This window comes from Crinia signifera, chromosome 4 (assembly GCF_055691185.1).
Source record: "Crinia signifera chromosome 4, ASM5569118v1, whole genome shotgun sequence".
Classification (NCBI taxonomy): Eukaryota; Metazoa; Chordata; class Amphibia; order Anura; family Myobatrachidae; genus Crinia; species Crinia signifera.
Genome location: NC_139220.1, coordinates 6,120,893 through 6,141,204, shown reverse-complemented (window position 1 = coordinate 6,141,204; position 20,312 = coordinate 6,120,893). Strand labels below are relative to the sequence as shown.

The window sequence follows — 20,312 nt, the reverse complement described above, 5'->3', positions numbered from 1 at the left end:
CAGCCTATATTATGACAGACTGCGCACCTAATTATCCCCAGGCACAGTGACAGGAACCAGCTGTTCCGCTCCGTTACAGAAATACGTCACTTGTCTACAACAGTCTTAAGTAAGGATTGTAATTGTGACTGGATCCAAACCATCAGTCGTAATTGCAAATTGGTGACAGCCTGTAACCAAGTCCGCAATCACATTTTGGGTACCCCACACCCCCATAGCAAATTATGCCTACACCCATTTTAAACGCAGCTCTTACGATATCAGCACAAAATAAAACGATTGCACTTTGCCCTCAGCAAATCACTGCATGTGTTAATTTACTAACTTCTAACTGGCTTCAATACAATACACACATGTAGTAGTTTAAGAAACAGGTCTGAAAACCAGACTTGTCCCGTGTATAGTTGCGCAGCATCACTGTCATTTTTCAAACACAGCTAACTGGCTGGTGCATTATCACCTTTCCCTTTATCACTGGACCAGGCTTAGTACATCTGTCCCATTGATTCCTATTGTAGACCTTTTTTTCTGTAATTTAGTGTGTACAGGGAAATAATTTATAATATTAATCATTTCTATAATGACCGATGTAACGATCAGATCAGGTGATCGATCAAAATAAAGTATGTCTCCTGTTATGATTAACTGGTCGATCAATGTATGTCTGATATTGTTTGTACAATCATGTCTGCTATTAGTATGTGGGAGATCAGGACATGTCATGTAGTATGTGTGTAAACTATTGGTGACCCAGGGAGTGTAACCATCTGTGGACTCCTCTGGAGTTAGGATGTCAGATAAGATCGGAGACCCCTCATAAACCAGATTGGGGGGAAGAGCAATAGTGTCCGGGCAACAGGCCAAAGGTGCTCTGCCCCTCCACTAAATTACCTCTTATCACTTGAGGAATGTGTAAAATCTACTTCACAGCAGTGGACCCATGTTTCATTTTATCCAGGAGGGAAGGGGTGAAATCCCAAGGGTGGGAGGGAGGAGGGAGCCTGCAAGTATAACTAAACCCTTCTCACTATAGACTGTTGTTACTTCTTGGGGAGCAGCATCGAGCTGGAAGCGACCGTTGATTTCTTGTGGCAACCCCCCCCCCCCCCACTACAGAATTTGTACTAAGGTGTAAGATACAGATCTGTCATTTCTTTTTATTCCTTTTTATTTCTGAATTGCATTTATCTTGTGTGTACTTTTAAAATCATTGTAATTTCTTGTAACCATTTTTTCGCTAAAGCTCTGTAGTATTTCAAGGAATAAATAATACATATTCCCAGTTCTGATTTTGTGATTCTTAGAACATTTTAAGCCAAAGAAGGGTGGTCAGCGTTACCTTATTTTTATACTGTATTGTGTGGTCAGGTGCGAGCCAAGCCGCTCCTTGCGCAGTTTCAAAGCTTTTGAAATTATGTTGTTTTATCCGGTAGGTGAGAGGCAGAAAACTAACTTGCTAACACAGACCGGCGATGCTTATTACAGATCAGGGGCCTGATTCTGGTTCACTTGCAAATTCTCTCTCTAATGGACAAAACCATGCTGCACTGCAGGTGGGGCAGATGTAACATGTGCAAAAAGATTTGGGTGGGGTTTTTCTTCAAACTGATATCCATGTTGCAGTGTAAAATAAAAGCAGCCAGTATTTACTCTGAACAGAAACAAGATAACACCCTCTGCACATGTTACATCTGCCCCCTGCAGTGCACATGGTTTTGTCCATAAAGAATTTGCTTTTGCAAGTGAACCAGAATTATGCCCTATTTGAAGACATTTCTAAAGCTATTTGTGAGGCATTGCAGTACCTTCTCCTAGCCTTTAGGTGTCACTGTTGCGGCTGTTGTTTAAGAAGTCAATCCGATATCTTGTATAAGCAATTATGAGATATTTGGAATATTAAAAAAAAAAAGCAATCAAATAAATCTGAAAACAGATCTTTCTAACTAATTGCATAGCAAAGGTGTTATATTAAAGATTACATCCACATAAAATGATTTTTTCTAATTAAGCCGGTTACTCAAACTTTCAGTAATAATTTCTGAGGGCTTAATTCCAGCTTCCCCCTGAAATAGTCTGCCTACATCAGAGAACACACTGTCACTGCTATATTGCTGAGTGTTTGTGGACAACTGACCCGCTCAGCAAATTCTGTAACCTCTGAAGCAGATCAATTCACAGTATATTTCCAGGCTTACAGTTGCTACAGAGTGTCCTTTATTTCTCATGGCAGCAACAGTGTGTTTCTGCATCTTCAGCAGGCAATTTCAGACTAATACAATAAGCTAATGACAAATTACATATTATCTGTGTCTAATAATGATGGCTGATATAAAAATGTGCTGTAAGGCAGTAACTAACTGGCTACAGAGTGTATCCTTTCAGGTGTACCCTTGTTACTTTGCATACTTTTACGTGTACTCTTGTTACTTTGTATCCTCATGTGTACACTTGTTACTTTGTATCCTTTCATGTGTACCCTTGTTACTTTGTATCCTCATGTGTACACTTGTTACTTTGTATCCTTTCATGTGTACCCTTGCTACTTTGCATACTTTTACGTGTACCCTTGTTACTTTCTATCCTTTCATGTGTACCCTTGTTACTTTGCATACTTTTACTTGTACCCTTATTACTTTGTATCCTTTCATGTGTACCCTTGTTACTTTGTATCCTTTCATGTGTACCCTTGTTACTTTGTATCCTTCCATGTGTACCCTTGTTACTTTGGGGGGAATTTACTAAAGGAAATTTGTAAAAAATAGGTGTATTTGTATCCAGAAATACACTTATTTTTGACATTTACAATCCCTAAAATACGGCAATTTGTATACGTATTGATAGCACATCAATACGAATACGAATTGCCGTATTTTCGGGATAGAAAATGTCAAAAATAAGTGTATTTCTGGATTCAAATACACCTATTTTTTTACAAATTTCCTTTAGTAAATTCCCCCCTTTGTATCCTTTCATGTGTACCCTTGTTACTTTGTATCCTTTCATGTGTACCCTTGTTACTTTGTAACCTTTCATGTGTACCCTTGTTACTTTGTAACCTTTCATGTGTAACCTTGTTACTTTGTATCCTTTCACGTGTATCATTGTTACTTTGTATCCTTTCACTTGCACCCTTGTTATTTTGTATCCTTTCACGTGTACCCTTGTTACTATGTATCCTTTTGTGTGTACCATTGTTACTTAATATACTTTAATGTGTACCCTTGTTACTTTGTATCATTTCATGTGTACGCTTGTTACTTTGCATCCTTTCATATGTATCCTTTTATGTGTACCCTTATTACCATGTATCCTTTTGTGTATACCATTGTTACTTTGTATACTTTCGTGTGTACCCTTGTTGCTACGTATCCTTTCATGTTTACGCTTGTTACTTTGCATCATTTCAAGTGTAACCTTGTTTCTTTGTATCATTTCATGTGTAACCTTGTTACTTTGTAGCCTTTTCCATGTAACCTTCTTACTTTGTATCCTTTCACGTGTAAACTTGGTACTTTGTATCCTTCCACATGCACTTTTGATACTTTGTATTCTTTCACGTGTGCCCTTGATACTTTTATCTGTTCACATGTACCCTTGTTACTTTGTATCCCTTCATGTGTACCCTTGTTAGTTTGTATCACTTCACGTTTACCCTTGCTACTTTGTATCCTTTTACTTGTGCCCTTGATACTTTATTTCCTGTCACGTGCACCCTTGTTACCTGGTATCTTTTCACGTGCACCCTTGTTACTGTGTATCTGTCACGTGTACCCTTGTTACTGTGTATCTGTCACGTGTACCCTTGTTACTGTGTATCTGTCACGTTTACCCTTGTTACTGTGTATCTGTCACGTTTACCCTTGTTACTGTGTATCTGTCACGTTTACCCTTGTTACTGTGTATCTGTCACGTGTACCCTTGTTACTGTGTATCTGTCACGTGTACCCTTGTTACTGTGTATCTGTCACGTGTACCCTTGTTACTGTGTATCCTGTCACGTGCACCCTTGTTACTGTGTATCCTGTCACGTGTACCCTTGTTACTGTGTATCTGTCACGTTTACCCTTGTTACTGTGTATCTGTCACGTTTACCCTTGTTACTGTGTATCTGTCACGTTTACCCTTGTTACTGTGTATCTGTCACGTGTACCCTTGTTACTGTGTATCTGTCACGTGTACCCTTGTTACTGTGTATCCTGTCACGTGCACCCTTGTTACTGTGTATCCTGTCACGTGCACCCTTGTTACTGTGTATCCTGTCACGTTTACCCTTGTTACTGTGTATCCTGTCACGTTTACCCTTGTTACTGTGTATCCTGTCACGTGCACCCTTGTTACTGTGTATCTGTCACGTGTACCCTTGTTACTTTGTAGCCATTGTCAGTAACAGTGAACTTCTGCTTATCTGAGAGAATAAATGTGGTTGTGATGGGCGCAGCGTCTCACCTCGGTAAGTGAACCACTCCATCCAGTGTTTGAAGTCGCGCAGGTTACAGTCACACTCCCAGGGGTTGTCCCCTAGCTGAATGTTCTCCAAACTGCCCAGGGGTTCAAATGTCATCCTGTCCAAGCTATGCAGCCGGTTGGAACGTAGCGACAGCCAGTGCAACATGGGAAGGTCATCGAAAAGCCCGGGGGGCAGAAGAGACAAGAAGTTGAGGGAGAGGTCCAGCCTGCGCAGCTGGGGCAGCCCCTGCAGGAGGTCGCGTTCCACACTGCGGATGCTGTTGTTACGCAGGCGTATCTCTGTGAGATTTCCCAGCTCCCCAAAAAGCTGCGATGGCAACTGGTCCAGGAAGTTGTTAGAGAGGTCCAGGCGGTGCAAGGACGTCAGGTTGGCGAAGGGTCCCCCGTACAGAGAACTTATGCGGTTATTGAGCAGCAAGAGAATCCGGGTTCCCTGTGGGATATCAGGAGGCACGGCCGTCAGTCCCCGACCACTGCAGTCCACCTCCATGCCGCTGCTGTTACAGGTGCACGATGGGGGGCAAGGGAGGAGGTACGAGGCGGCACACAGAGACAGCAAGCAGACCAGCACTGGACAGCAGAGAGGAAGGACAATGAGGTCACAAGGAGGAGACAACACGAGGAACATGTGTGATTGTGTCACAGACAGCAGGGAGGGATATATAGGAGAACATGCAATGGATGGGAGGAAGAGGGGACAAAAGGACAATAATGTTACTGGCAGTTGTTACAAGACGTCACCATTATCCTGCTTATCTGTCACAAACATAACAAAATCTCTAAACTTGCGCTAAGTATTGTCAAGTTTCTCAATCTTAGTCTCGTTGAACACTAAAGTTCCCTACTAATAGGAGCTTACACCAATTTCAACAACAATAGTGTCAACAGCGCCCTACATTGAATGGAGATTATTTCCTATTTACAAACAAACTTTCATCATGTTTTAAAAAACATTCATTAATATAAATGGTAAGTGAAATATACAGCAACTCCTTGTGGCTGGAGTAAATCTTGAAGTTAACAGTTGTTTGCAAACACTCAACGCGTTTCGTCAAAAAGACTTCATCAGGGGTGAATGGATCGCTTAAAAAGTCAGTCTAGGGATCAAGGTAAATTAATTTCCTTATCAACCAATGGACAGGAATAATATCCCGATGACTCCATAATTAAGGGTTTGTGTTGGAGTTTAGATAGGGATTCATTTCTTTATACCGAATTTTCGATTATTAGGTTGTATACAAATTTCTTTATAAATTATGCAACACTTTCTGATAATTTGGTTATTAATGGTCAATTAAAGGCAATGGGATTTCCGTTTGGAGGAGAGAAACATATATACATATATAACTCCACCTCCCCTCTACCATATGAAGAGAATGGAAATGGCTCCTACTCCTAACAGAGAGTGTATATGTGTGTCTGAGTGTGTGTGTGTGTGTCCTCCAGTGAATCCAGCTCACAAATGAGCTGGGATGTTTAGTTCAACAACAGTTGGAGTGTCAAGGAGCCATGAAGGGTATAAGTAATGCCTCATACTGATATAACTACATGGCTGAAAAGCAGAGAACGTAACTAGACAGTGATACATATAAAGCTGATGATAAATGAAATGTCAGAGGGTCCATGGTACATTTAACTCCTATGAAGGTCAGACTACCAGTGCTCGGAAGCTATTTTGTCTATGTGACGGTTAGCGGGCTGATTCAGGACAGTTAGCAAGGCTGCAGTTTTTGCAGATGGCCAAATCCATGCTGCACTGCAGTTGGGGCAGATGTAACCTGTGCAGAGTTAGTTACATTTAGGGGAGTCATTTGGCCTCATTTTTTAACCACCACCCAGGAACGCCCAGAATTTTCCCGGCATATTTCTGATACCGTCCTGACCCGATAGCAACACGCCTTTGTGCACGTACTCTGTGGAACGCCGGCGCACGTACTCTGTGGAACGCCTGCGCCATAGGAGATTTTAGGAATTTTCAGCATAAAATATCTTTGAAGTTTGTGAACAATCTGCGTCGCGTGCGTCTCGGAATTTGTCCCATTGCGCTGGCATTGCTGCACAGAGCCGCGGTTGTCCTCATGACCCCACTCGTTCGTGCTACAGCCCCCCTCATTCCCCCAGAACATGGCAGCCTCGCTGTTGTAGAGATATAGAGGTGCCGCGTTTCCGCACAAGTGCGCAGCGATAACTGCGGGAGATATAAATAGTATTTCTGATGACAAATGAGCGCAGGGACAATCTCCCATTAATCTAATCTACCGTGACCGGGCAAATGGCTTTATTACATGTCCCTATGTTCTGATTTAATAGAAGTTTCCAGTTGGCTGAAGATCCGACCCGTTCTCTTGTGTATTAATATAGCAGGAGAGGAGAACGGGGGGTTAATGGATGGGGTATGGGAAGTACATGTGAATGAGCCCTGCAAGGGGCACACAGAGACCTCTCTGCATACATCAACCTTCCGATTGGTTTTCCGAAAGCTGCGGTGACTGTATTTCTCTTTTTATACTGCCAGACTGGCTGCTTAGTCTGCCTCTGTCCTCCCATGTGCAGTGAGCTGACTGCAGGGGACAGATAAACCTCTAATTAGCTAAAGTAGACAAAAGGATAAAACATCTACGCTCTGACTCCAATGTAAGGAATGTAGGAATGTGCAATCTCCGGCAAAGGGTTAATGAGGGCGAGATCAGTGACGTCTACCCCCCCCCATCTAGCAGGCTAACGCCTCTGTAGCACAGGCCTGTACTGTATGTGGGGGCAGCTGATAGCAATTTATTAAGAGGTGAAAAGCTCATGACCGCCAGCTGAGGATGGAATTATACCCTTGTGTACCCATCTGCAGGTCTCTGACCAAATGGGGGTAGCTACACTACTGTAGGTGCATGGGGTGTGGCTGCACTGCTGCTTCATATAGCACAGTCACATACAGCAGTACAGTTACAGCACCTGTATGCCTCACAGCAGTGTATATGCAGCATCTGTATGCCTCACAGCAGTGTATATGCAGCATCTGTATGCCTCACAGCGGTGTACATGTTGTGTCTGTATGCCTCACAGCAGTGTATATACAGCATCTGTATGCCCCACAGCAGTATATATACAGCATCTCTATGCCTCACAGCGGTGTACATGTAGTATCTGTATCACAGCAGTGTATATGCAGCATCTGTATGCTTCACAGCAGTGTATATGCAGCATCTGTATGCTTCACAGCAGTGTATATGCAGCATCTGTATGCCTCACAGCGGTGTACATGTAGTGTCTGTATGCCTCACAGCAGTGTATATACAGCATCTGTATGCCCCACAGCAGTATATATACAGCATCTGTATGCCTCACAGCGGTGTACATGTAGTATCTGTATCACAGCAGTGTATTTGCAGTATCTGTATGCCTCACAGCAGTGTATATGCAGCCTCTGTATGCCTCACAGCAGTGTATATGCAGCCTCTGTATGTCTCACAGCAGTGTATATATATCATTGGTATATACACATAGTGTTAGGCTGTGGATGACCAGGGATTCCTGACCACAGCACAGGTTGCCTGGGCTCCCAGAGCTGCGCCATCACGGTGACTAGCCGCTGTGCGTCATCCGGTAATGCTGCAGTAATTAGTGCGCAGTTCTGTGTAACACGTCATATAACGGCTCTCTGCAGCGAGCACACCCACATGGGGTGAGTGTAATACCCCCCTGATCCCACCTCCGTGTACCCGGGCGACATTGTCATCCTGTTACGTCGTTAATAATGAATGTGTTATGGAGAGAAGCGAACGTCTTATTGTTGTGCGGACAATACAGTAACTGACACCGAGGCCCCAGTAACTCGCCCAGTGCCGCATAATAAATAGTTACTGAGCTCTGTCACTGAGGGTGGGTGTATGAAGCAGGGAGAAGGGAGGAGAAGTGATAAAGTGCCTGGTACTTTCTCACTGGCCAATCAGCTCCTGGCTGTCCCTTTTTTAAACCAATCCTGTCAGGAGCTGATTGGCCGGTGATACAGTACCAGGCACTTTATCACTTCTCCTCCTTTATCCCTGCTTCATACATCTACCCCTCAGTGTCTTATGTGCATCTTCTCCCAGTCCCTGTCCAGCTCCAGTGTGTGGCCCCATTCTTGCCCTGATTAGGCCTGTCCGTCTGCAGTGTGTGGCCCCATTCTTGCCCTGATTAGGCCTGTCCGTCTGCAGTGTGTGGCCCCATTCTTGCCCTGATTAGGCCTGTCCGTCTGCAGTGTGTGGCCCCATTCTTGCCCTGATTAGGCCTGTACGTCTGCAGTGTGTGGCCCCATTCTTGCCCTGATTAGGCCTGTCCATCTGCAGTGTGTGGCCCCATTCTTGCCCTGATTAGGCCTGTCCAGCTGCAGTGTGTGGCCCCATTCTTGCCCTGATTAGGCCTGTCCGTCTGCAGTGTGTGGCCCCATTCTTGCCCTGATTAGGCCTGTCCAGCTGCAGTGTGTGGCCCCGTTCTTGCCCTGATTAGGCCTGTCCAGCTGCAGTGTGTGGCCCCGTTCTTGCCCTGATTAGGCCTGCCCAGCTGCAGTGTGTGGCCCCGTTCTTGCCCTGATTCGGCCTGTCCAGCTGCAGCGTTTGGCCCTATTCTTGCCCTGATTCGGCCTGTCCGTCTGCAGTGTGTGGCCCCATTCTTGCCCTGATTAGGCCTGTCCAGCTGCAGTGTGTGGCCCCGTTCTTGCCCTGATTCGGCCTGTCCAGCTGCAGTGTGTGGCCCCGTTCTTGCCCTGATTAGGCCTGTCCAGCTGCAGCGTTTGGCCTACTTCCAGCAGTGATTACCCCGTGCCCGCAGTGCTTAGCCCTGGTCACCGCTCTCACTACTGTTGTGGTCTCCCCGTCTGGTCACAGCCACCAGAGAGGCAAACGTCCAGAGTGAACCCTGTCTTGGGGCCTGAGCGCTGCCACCCCCCCCCACCCCCCCCCCCCCCCCCACCCCCACCCCACCTAAACCATCTGCCCATTTATTTTAGTTGTGTGTTGATCAGTGGGGAAATCCCACTTTAATTCTTTTATATAATGTTGCCAGATACAGTTATTTATTGCCCCGATATCTGTGATCTGACACCGTTCTGCTGGGGCGCCTGATGCTGCGGCAGGAGGACGCACTCGGTGTAACTCGCGCAGCTATGTAAATGCCATCGCATCATTACTGCATTGTGCGAGTTAATGGCATTTGGGAAGAGGGCCGTGTCAGAACATCGGGAGGCTGGCAGCAGATGGCACTGGGATGGCAGCGGGATATGTATAATTTCCACGCTGGAATCTGAGCCGTGCGTGAGATGCCAGCAGCTCCCGGCCTCCTGCGTGGCTCCCGTGAATAATTTACAGAGCAAGACGTGGGGATGGCGAGGCGTTGCCAGGCTACTTGTCTGCTGACGGGCTGGCGCATACCAGCCCTCACCCCCAAGAGGGTGCAGGCCGGCAGCGAGGGTTCTGTAGGATCCCTATAACCATGCTGCCTTTATATATGAAGATCATACTGATGCCCTCTAGTTCTTACCACACTGCGTGCGTCTAACCCTCTTACCCCAGTAATACTCTAGAACCCCCACATTCCCCGCCATATTCATCAAAAGGTTTTATCGCTGATTATCCAGAAGATCAGAAAATAAAAATCCCCTTGCGCCACGGTGACCAAAATTATTTCGCTGCCTCCGGACCAGTAAGGGTAAATGTCGCTCCACGTAATGGTAAAGTGCATTGAAATCGGCTGGCGATATATAAATAGGGGAGAGGGTGATAAATGACGTTTTCACTGCACTATAACTGTTCTGAAATGTCACCTTCTGTAGTCTAGGCTGGGGGTGGGGTGGGTATGTACCTCGCTTGGCTGTGGGGTAACCCTGAGGTCTAGGGGGGGAGGGGGGTGTAGTGCTGTGAATTTTCCTATTTAGCTTCAAAGTGACAGCAGTGAGATGTATGAATCTTTCATTAGATAAATGATTAGATGCTTCTGTCTAATGCCTCATCTTCCCTCTGGGCGCCTGATAAATGCATCTGACTTGGGAGAGAGAGATACAGACAGAACATTCCTTCCAACAAGCATCTCAGCGCTGGAGCCGGATCTGCTGTATTATACATATTGCACTGGGAACTGTATTAATCCATACACCCTTCTACTGTATGTCACATTGCTGCTGTACACTGGTTGCAGGAAAGTGGGGCAGTCATTCTGTATTTTGATCCAGCGCTCATTATAATGCGGCCAATCAGTTTCCTGGGAACTAGTGACATCACTGACGTACAGGAAATGTGCCCTGGACTGTACGCGTATATCGCCATCATCAGAATACAGATAGATATAATACACACTTATTTTCCTAGCATCATACATTCCAATTTTCTTAACTGACGCACAACAATTCCACTTTCCATATACACTATAAGAATTAAAGGTGAATGGGAAGCGGAGTGTCCCACTGTCTTATTTTAGCTATCAGTAATTGCTCGGCTGCTGTCAGGGGACAAATAGCTTAAATAACAAAGCAGAGCATTAAAAGTCACTGACTTTTCCTTTCGTTTGCAAATGTTATTAATACTAAGACAGTGAAAAATCCGTGTGAACCATTTTTTTTTTTTTTTTGCAGAATTGCGGCCTGGGTGGGGTGGTGTAGGGGGGATTCTGCAAAAACCCCTCAAAATCCGTGAGTCTCCCAGAGATTGTAATAGACCAGTGTGATTTGATTGTATCACTCTTATATCTCATGTAGGGACATAAGAACGCGGAATCCCTGTTTGTTTTGTTTTCTACTGGTTTTCCACCCTGTAGTATCAGAATATAATGAAACCTATAAATCTGACCCACACAAAATCCCAAAGCAGTTCCCAGGACCTCTTATACTGTAACTGGGAGCGGCTAGCACAGAAGTGGGCGTTCCTCAGCAGGGTGTGGGCGTGACTTGTGTTTTCCTGATGTATTATGTATAAATGTTGGGCGATCTCTCCCGAGATCACAGAACATTGTTATAGTTTAACTTCCCTTTAAAAAAATATTGAAACTGATTTTTTTGTTCCCTTTTGTTACGTTACCCATAGAGGTTTATTTTATTTATTAATTTTTATCTATCCTCCCACAAATCATTATTTCCTTTTCAGTTAGGGTGCAAACTATGGCTGCCAGTCACACACAGATTAGCAGCTCTGAGTACGCCAAGGGCTGGCAGGGAGGGTCGAGGAGCGGGAGACTTTTTACAGTACAAAGAGCTGTCAGAGCCAGTTCCAAAGGCTCTCTGCTCACTACATGTGACTGTGGTTGCCATGGAAAGCACATGACACTTTACAAATTTATAAATCATCACTAGCAGCCTGAAGAAACAAAACAAGGACTAATGGTAAATACTACTTATGGAATGAAGGACAGAGAGCTGGACAGGTGGGAGATAATGCATTCACGTGCCCGTCCATCCTGGGACTTGCTAGACAAGTATAACAGGTTTTTGCATATTTTTGTAGAAAAGGGACATTTTTGCTGTTCTTCAATAGTGATGTTATTTGTAGGGATTTTAGATTTGGATAAACTATTCTAATGCCTCTAAAGCACAATGGGCCTTATTCTGGTTCACTCTTTCTGACAAAATCCTTCTTAGATGGACAAAACCATGTGCACTGCAGGGGGGCAGATGTAACATGTCCAGAGAGAGTTAGATTTGGGTGAGTTATTTTGTTTCTGTGCAGGGTAAATACTGGCTGCTTTATTTTTACACTGCAATATAGATCTCACTTTGAAGTAAAACCCCACCCAAATCTAATTCTCTCTGCACAAGTAACATCTGCCCCACCTGCAGTGCAGCATGATTTTGTCCATCTAAGAAGGATTTTGTCAGAAAGAACTAGAATAAGGCCCAATGTCCCTGACTCGGTAATGCACATCCGCATGGTAAACCTGCCATTTCTAGATTTGCTGGTGTGAGTGGGAGCTGTCATGTCAGTTGTTGTTTATACAAGCCAATGGAACATTGCCCCTAGTGGTCGGTCCTCAGTGAGAATTTTCTGGACAGTTCTACCTAGCACAAGACTCACACACATTATGGGACACTCAGTATGCACATTCACATGCATGACAAGGTTACTTACCCGACCCCTGTGCCCATCTGCAGGAGATCTCGCCCCCCGGCATAGTGCACAGCGCTGGGAGTACCCACTTCACATCGGTGACTCTGCAAAGGCTAGTGCCGGCTGGAGGCTGGCTGGACAGAGAAGACAGATATGTAGATGGTCAGTAAGCTCTGTGTGTGTACATTCAGCAAGACACTAACACACCTCGTACCTCCACCTGCCCCCCCTACCCCCAGCGAATACTCTGGGGTGTCAGAGTCTGTTTGTGTCGCTGGTGAAAACTGTAATGGCACAAACTCGCCCTCTTCCCTTCCATTGTCTGATGTGGTTTTCTTGACATCTCCAATTACTGTAGTACTATAAGTCCCAGCGTGTCCATTCAGCAAGCTGGACATTCTGGGACCAGTAGTCCTGTGCCCTGTAGGAGACGAGTCCTGTGCTACATATTAGTTATGTGACTGCCACGTTCTGCTCTGTGAATGTCCCCTCGCATGGTGCGCTGCGCTCGTCACACCTACCACGCTATTCTCCTACCACACTGTAGTGGATAGTAGGGCATGGAATACCGCCTGCCGACATGTGTCGGCTCAAAGAAAACTTGAAAAACTCATGGTGACGTTTTGACTGTCGACCGTACCCAATTCAGTGGTTGACCGAGTGACCGTACCCCACCTCAGATCCCCGGAGACTTTGCCACACTTCTCTATTTATTGTAGTTACTATCGCACACCGAATCCCCCAGGATGTGTCCGTGAGAGGTCACCTTAATAGTGACCTACGGCCTGATTCTGGTTCACTCGCAAAAGCAAATTCTCTCTCTAATGAAGAAAACCAGGTGCACTGCAGGTGGGGCAGATGTAACATATGCACAGAGTTAATTTGGGTGAGTTATTTTGTTTCTGTGCAGGGTAAATACTGGTTGTGTATTATTTTTACACTGTGCTATAGATCTCAGCTTGAAGTACAACCCCCCCCCCCCCAAATCTAACTCTCTCTGCACATGTTACATCTGCCCCACCTGCAGTGCACATGGTTTTGTCCATTAGAGAGAGAACCAGAATCAGGTCCTAGGTCACTATTAAGGTGACCTCTGGAATCGCTGCTGCTATCACTGACACTCATGTAGCACGCCCACTGAGCGATCCGTCTGTGTGTGCACTAATAGCCTCCGAGTCCTCACACTTATGCTGCTTTCCCACTGCCTACACGGGTAATGACCCGTTTTTTTTAAACGGGTCTTTAAACGGGTAAGAGCCATAAAGACCCTTTCCCACCGCAGCTTTTAAATGGTAAATTACCATTTAAAAGCTGTTTTTGTCACATTCACACTTACCCGTTTAAAAACCCGTTTAAGCAGTGTAAAGATGGGGGGGGGGTTTAAAAAAAAAACGGCGTGGGGTCCCCCCCACTTCCCCAGGACCCCTGTCCAGGCTGACTGGTCGGTAGGGTTAATGCTTTGGCCGCGGGACCTTATATAATAAGTGTCCCCCGGCTGTGGCATTACCCTGCTGGCTGGTTGTGCCTGGGGTTAGTTCTTAAAATACGGGGGACCCCTAGTCATTTTGTCCCCCGTATTTTGGGAACCAGCCCCGGACCTGGAGCCTGGGGCTGGTTGTAAAAAATCAGGGAACCCCTATTTGTCGGGTTTCCTGATTTTTTTAATACCAGCCCCGGCTCCTTCAGCCTGGTGCTGGTTACGGAAGTGGGGGGGGACCCCATGCCGGTTTTTTTTTAACGGGTAAAGGGCTACCCCTTTCCCACTGCCGAAAAAACGGCTCTTACACGGTAAAAACACTGCTTTTTACCCGGTTAACAAATACCGGTATTTGTTACCCGTGTAAAGCAACCTGGAGCTTTCCCACTGCAGCTCTAGCCGTTTAAAAAGGCTAAAAAAACGGCATTTTACCATGTAAAGCCTGCAGTGGGAAAGGGGCATTAGATTTCTGATACCGTCTGCCCAGATCTCAGCGGTCCCTATGTACATACAGTCATGTGTAACGTATACACTGCTGGGGGTGCCAGAAATGTTTCACTATGTGCAGTTGTCCGGAAATTGTTCTTCTACATGAAGGAAAGATTGCAGGCGATCCGTAACCTGGAACGCGCCATTTTCCTCTCCTACATGATGACTACTGGCGCAAGATGCGCTAATCTTTGTTACAGCCGCCCTGCTATATCACAAATCCAGGGATAATCCTGTGGCGTATGTCAGCGGATTATACGGCTGTAACCCCTTCATGGCCAGAGAGTGCGGATGCACAGAATGTCCGTGCAGGTGCGTGTGTGTCCGTGCAGGTGTGCGTGTGTGTGTGTGTGTGTGTGCGTGTATGTCTGTGTGTCCGTGCAGGTGTGTGTGTGTGTGTATGTCTGTGTGTCCATGCAGGTGTGTGTGTGTGTGTGTGTGGGGGGGGGGGGGGGGGGGTTACCGGTAGCAATACTGAATACTGTTATACAAGTCTCACTTTGCAGCTGTATGGTAAATCCCCATATATGGTGTCTAGCATGGTACAGGCCTAGCGTGGCACACCCAGCCGTGGCTGCAATAAGCCCCATGCTGGCACGCGGCTGCTGATTGGCAGGGAGTGGAATCTGCGCTATTCTGTAATGGGAAGGATGTGTGGATATCCCTGGAACCCTGATTATAATAGTGTATAATATACAGTATATTGTACGCAGTCCTCGGGTCAGCAGCGGGAAATGTACTAAGACGGGCCTTCTATGTCACAGGGGATGTTGCTAAGGGGCAACCAATTTAGAATCTTATTTATTTAGCACATTCTAAAATCTGATTGGTTGCCTATAGCAACATCCCACGTGACATAGAAATCCCATCTTAGTACATTTCCCCCACAGTGTCTCGGTTGACACATTAGGTTGAGCACTATTGTTCGACACATGAAAAAGGTTGACATACCTTAAGTCGACATGTTCAGACTTTACCATCCCAGTGGGCATAGAGGGGGGAAATAATAGTGCCCGCAGCTGCACCCCTATATGGTGTCCATGTCGACATAGGCATCAATAGAAAATAAAAAAAATCATGTCGACCTATTACCTTTTGACCATGTCAACCAATGGTGTGTCGACCAATATTGATACTAATACTGCCATTACACAGGATTCTCCCTATCCGTAATGAAATCACCCATCTCTGCCAGCAATACTGACCTTCGCCCCCTGATAAATACCCCCCCCCCCCCGGAGGTTCCCCCTACCTCTGATCGCCCTCTCCCTGCACCCACAGTGGGGCTCTCCCTCTGCTGCTCCTGCTTCCTCCTCTCCATCCTCACTCGCAGCAGAGGATCTGTGCGCTCTCCGCTCCCTCCCTGTCTCATTGTGGCTGATCGGAGGTCACAGAGGGACCCGTGTTGGTTTGGGGGCTTCTGGTTTCTAGGCTACTATTGCCGTGACTGTCATATGCTGGGGGTCTCGCTGCCCTCTCGCCCCACAGCACAGCGCATCTCATGAGGGCAGGGGTGACCTACATTATGCAGCGACCTACAGGCATGAAACCAATTAGTAATGTGCACACACTGTCACATACACCCCCATGCAGCTGCAGCGCCGGGTCTGGGGACCGCCAGTGTGGACAGTGCTTGTATCTCTCCATATATAGGTGCACCCAGAGGGAGGAGAGGTGGCTGTACCCCAGTGCCCCCAGGCCCGTATACATATGCCACACTGCGCTGCGACTCATAGTTGAAATTTCTATATTTAATATGTTTCCGTTCCATTCTGCTGTCTCTGATCTCCGGACCTCGAGCATCTTACTGTGCTCTCCGAGCCTCGAGCATCTTACTGTGCTCTCCGGACCCCGAGCCTCGAGTATCTTACTGTGCTCTCTGGACCCTGAGCCTCGAGCATCTTACTGTGCTCTCCGGTTCCGGAGCCTCGAGCATCTTACTGTGATCTCCGGACCCCGAGCCTCGAGCATCTTACTGTGCTCTCCGGACCCCGAGCCTCGAGCATCTTACTGTGCTCTCCGGACCCTGAGCTTTGAGTATCTTACTGTGCTCTCTGGACCCCGAGCCTCGAGTATCTTACTGTGCTCTCCGGACCCCGACCCTCGAGTATCTTACTGTGCTCTCCGGACCCTGAGCCTCGAGCATCTTACTGTGATCTCCGGATCCTTGAGCCTCGAGCATCTTACTGTGATCTCCGGACCCCAAGCCTCGAGCATCTTACTGTGCTCTCCGGACCCCAGAGCCTCGAGCATCTTACTGTGTTCTCCAGACCTCGAGCATCTTACTGTGATCTCCGGACCCCTGAGCCTCGAGCATCTTACTGTGCTCTCCGGACCCTGAGCCTCGAGTATCTTACTGTGCTCTCCGGACCCCGAGCCTCGAGCATCTTACTGTGCTCTCCGGATCCCTGAGCCTTGAGCATCTTACTATGCTCTCTGGACCCCGAGCTTTGAGCATCTTACTGTGTTCTCTGGACCCCGGGCCTCGAGCATCTTACTGTGTTCTCCGGACCCCAAGCCTCAAGCATCTTACGGTGCTCTCCATACCCCGAGCCTCAAGCATCTTACTGTGATCTCCGAACCCCGAGCATCTTACTGTGCTCTCTGGACCCAAAGCCTCGAGCATCTAAATGTGTTCTCGCGACCCCAAGCCTCAATAATCTTACTGTGCTCTCTGGACCCCCGAGCGTCTTACTGTGCTCTCCGGAGCCCGAGCCTCGAGCATCTTACTGTGCTCTCCGGACCCTGAGCCTCGAGCATCTTACTGTGCTCTCCGGAGCCTGAGCCTCGAGCATCTTACTGTGCTCTCCGGACCCCGATCCTCGAGCATCTTACTGTGCTCTCCGGAGCCCGAGCCTCGAGTATCTTACTGTGCTCTCCGGACCCTGAGCCTCGAGCATCTTACTGTGCTCTCCGGATCCCTGAGCCTCGAGCATCTTACTGTGCTCTCTGGACCCCGAGCTTTGAGCATCTTACTGTGTTCTCCGGACCCCGGGCCTCGAGCATCTTACTGTGTTCTCCGGACCCCAAGCCTCAAGCATCTTACTGTGCTCTCCATTCCCCGAGCCTCAAGCATCTTACTGTGATCTCCGAACCCCGAGCATCTTACTGTGCTCTCTGGACCCGAAGCCTCGAGCATCTAAATGTCTTCTCCGGACCCCAAGCCTCAATAATCTTACTGTGCTCTCCGGACCCCGAGCGTCTTACTGTGCTCTCCGGAGCCCGAGCCTCGAGCATCTTACTGTGCTCTCCGGAGCCCGAGCCTCGAGCATCTTACTGTGCTCTCCGGACCCTGAGCCTCGAGCATCTTACTGTGCTCTCCGGAGCCCGAGCCTCGAGCATCTTACTGTGCTCTCCGGATCCCGATCCTCGAGCATCTTACTGTGCTCTCCTGAGCCCGAGCCTCGAGTATCTTACTGTGCTCTCCGGACCACGAGCATCTTACTGTGCTCTCTGGACCCCGAGCCTCGAGCATCTTACTGTGCTCTGCAGACCCCTGAGCCTCGAGTATCTTACTGTAATCTCCGGTTCCGGAGCCTCGAGCATCTTACTGTGCTCTCCGGAGCCCGAGCCTCGAGTATCTTACTGTGCTCTCCGGACCACGAGTATCTTACTGTGCTCTCTGGACCCTGAGCCTCGAGCATCTTACTGTGCTCTCCGGATCCCTGAGCCTCGAGCATCTTACTGTGCTCTCTGGACCCCGAGCTTTGAGCATCTTACTGTGTTCTCCGGACCCCGGGCCTCGAGCATCTTACTGTGTTCTCCGGACCCCAAGCCTCAAGCATCTTACTGTGCTCTCCATACCCCGAGCCTCAAGCATCTTACTGTGATCTCCGAACCCCGAGCATCTTACTGTGCTCTCTGGACCCGAAGCCTCGAGCATCTAAATGTGTTCTCCGGACCCCAAGCCTCAATAATCTTACTGTGCTCTCCGGACCCCGAGCGTCTTACTGTGCTCTCCGGAGCCCGAGCCTCGAGCATCTTACTGTGCTCTCCGGAGCCCGAGCCTCGAGCATCTTACTGTGCTCTCCGGATCCCGATCCTCGAGCATCTTACTGTGCTCTCCTGAGCCCGAGCCTCGAGTATCTTACTGTGTTCTCCGGACCACGAGCATCTTACTGTGCTCTCTGGACCCCGAGCCTCGAGCATCTTACTGTGCTCTGCAGACCCCTGAGCCTCGAGTATCTTACTGTGATCTCCGGTTCCGGAGCCTCGAGCATCTTACTGTGCTCTCTGGAGCCCGAGCCTCGAGTATCTTACTGTGCTCTCCGGACCACGAGTATCTTACTGTGCTCTCTGGACCCTGAGCCTCGAGCATCTTACTGTGCTCTCCGGTTCCGGAGCCTCGAGCATCTTACTGTGCTCTCCGAACCCCGAGCCTCGAGCATCTTACTGTGCTCTCTGGACCCCAAGCATCGAGCATCTTACTGTGATCTCCGGACCCCGAGCCTCCAGCATCTTACTGTGCTCTCCGGACCCTGAGCCTCGAGCATCTTACTGTGCTCTCTGGACCTTGAGCCTCGAGCATCTTACTGTGCTCTCCGGACCCTGAGCCTCGAGCATCTTACTGTGCTCTCTGGACCTTGAGCCTCGAGCATCTTACTGTGCTCTCCGGACCCCGAGCCTCGAGCATCTTACTGTGCTCTCCGGTTCAGGAGCCTCGAGCATCTTACTGTGATCTCTGGACCTCGAGCATCTTACTGTGGTCTAACAATACAGACCTTGGCCGCCTTCCCAATCGCAGTCCCCCGTATTGGCATTCATTCTTTTGAAAGCACTACAGCCCTTGGCGACCACAGTATTGTCACCTGATCGCAGAGCAACCACCTCAATTAAAGGTTCAAGCTGATGACATGGCAGTGTATGGCAACGTGGACCTGGTGCCAACCACATCATTGCCAACTAGTGCTGGAACAGTACCAACTTTGTCCCCAGAAATCCTACTTTACTTATCGCTTCCTATTAATGCTTAGACGCAACGTATTCTGGATAAACTGTGTCGACAAAAAGACATGAAAACCCCATGTCGACCTTTTGACTGTTGACCTAAGCCCATGCTGACCTAATGCTTGTGTTGACCTAAGCCCATGTCGACCTTCAGTGGTCAACCCTATGACCCATAGTTAATTATGAGTGTACTAGGTGATTCATCGCGCCCTACGGGCGCTCTTCACACCGTCGTAAGGGGCTGCGCCCCCTTAATTTGTGAACATTTGTATATGAGAAATATGGTTAGAATTGTATGAAAGATGCCTGTATTGCAACTTGAGTTATAGGTGAAATGTGTTACATAGAGAGCATATGATGTGGAAGGGGGTGTGTATTGTTTTGTTTAATTAAAAAGCGGTTACAGAGTAAGATGTACATTGATAGTGTGGATGGTACAGTGACATTTGTGGGTGTGTGGGGGGGGCTGTGTGTGCATGTTGTTTAAATGTGTGTGTGTGTGTGCAATAGTATAGTAGGGTGTTTCTGAGCCAGCGGCTCCCCACTGGCGGAGGTCACGACACACTAAAACAGGAGGCTGGGTAGTGATAGGGGAGTGTGGGCATAAGGGGGACTAAAGAGGAGGGTGGGAGATACTGTGCAGCTTCTGCCAGTGGGTGAGGGTCCAGCGTGGCAGTACAGGAGTACAGGATGGTGGCCCTCAGTCAGTGTCTCCTCCTACTGGGTGGTAGTTAGGGTGCATGAGAGCAGGAGGCTGGGCTATGAGGCATGATAGGGGCATGTGGGCAAAACAGCGTCAGAGACTCCCCAGTGATGGAAGTTACGGTTCAGGAGAGCAGGAAGCTGGGTAGTGATAGGGGTGTGTGAGT

General features: G+C 47.8%; 2 protein-coding genes across 4 annotated transcripts in view; one reads left to right on the top strand and one right to left on the bottom strand.

Annotated features, from left to right (window-relative positions):
- The window catches only part of CACNA2D4 (calcium voltage-gated channel auxiliary subunit alpha2delta 4), a 207,866-nt gene that overhangs the window by 124,263 nt on the left and 63,291 nt on the right, over nt 1-20,312 (top strand).
- The window catches only part of LRTM2 (leucine rich repeat transmembrane protein 2), a 36,575-nt gene that overhangs the window by 1,711 nt on the left and 14,552 nt on the right, over nt 1-20,312 (bottom strand). For 2 of the 3 annotated variants that reach the window (XM_083180853.1, XM_083180852.1), the window contains 2 exons: nt 12,552-12,664; nt 4,447-5,037 (listed from right to left, as the gene is read on the bottom strand). In XM_083180853.1, the coding sequence (XP_083036979.1) occupies nt 4,447-5,037; nt 12,552-12,594 (634 nt within the window). In that variant the 5' untranslated portion in view covers nt 12,595-12,664. The remainder of the gene's footprint in view (nt 1-4,446; nt 5,038-12,551; nt 12,665-20,312) is intronic. The other variant, XM_083180851.1, reaches the window with a different exon arrangement.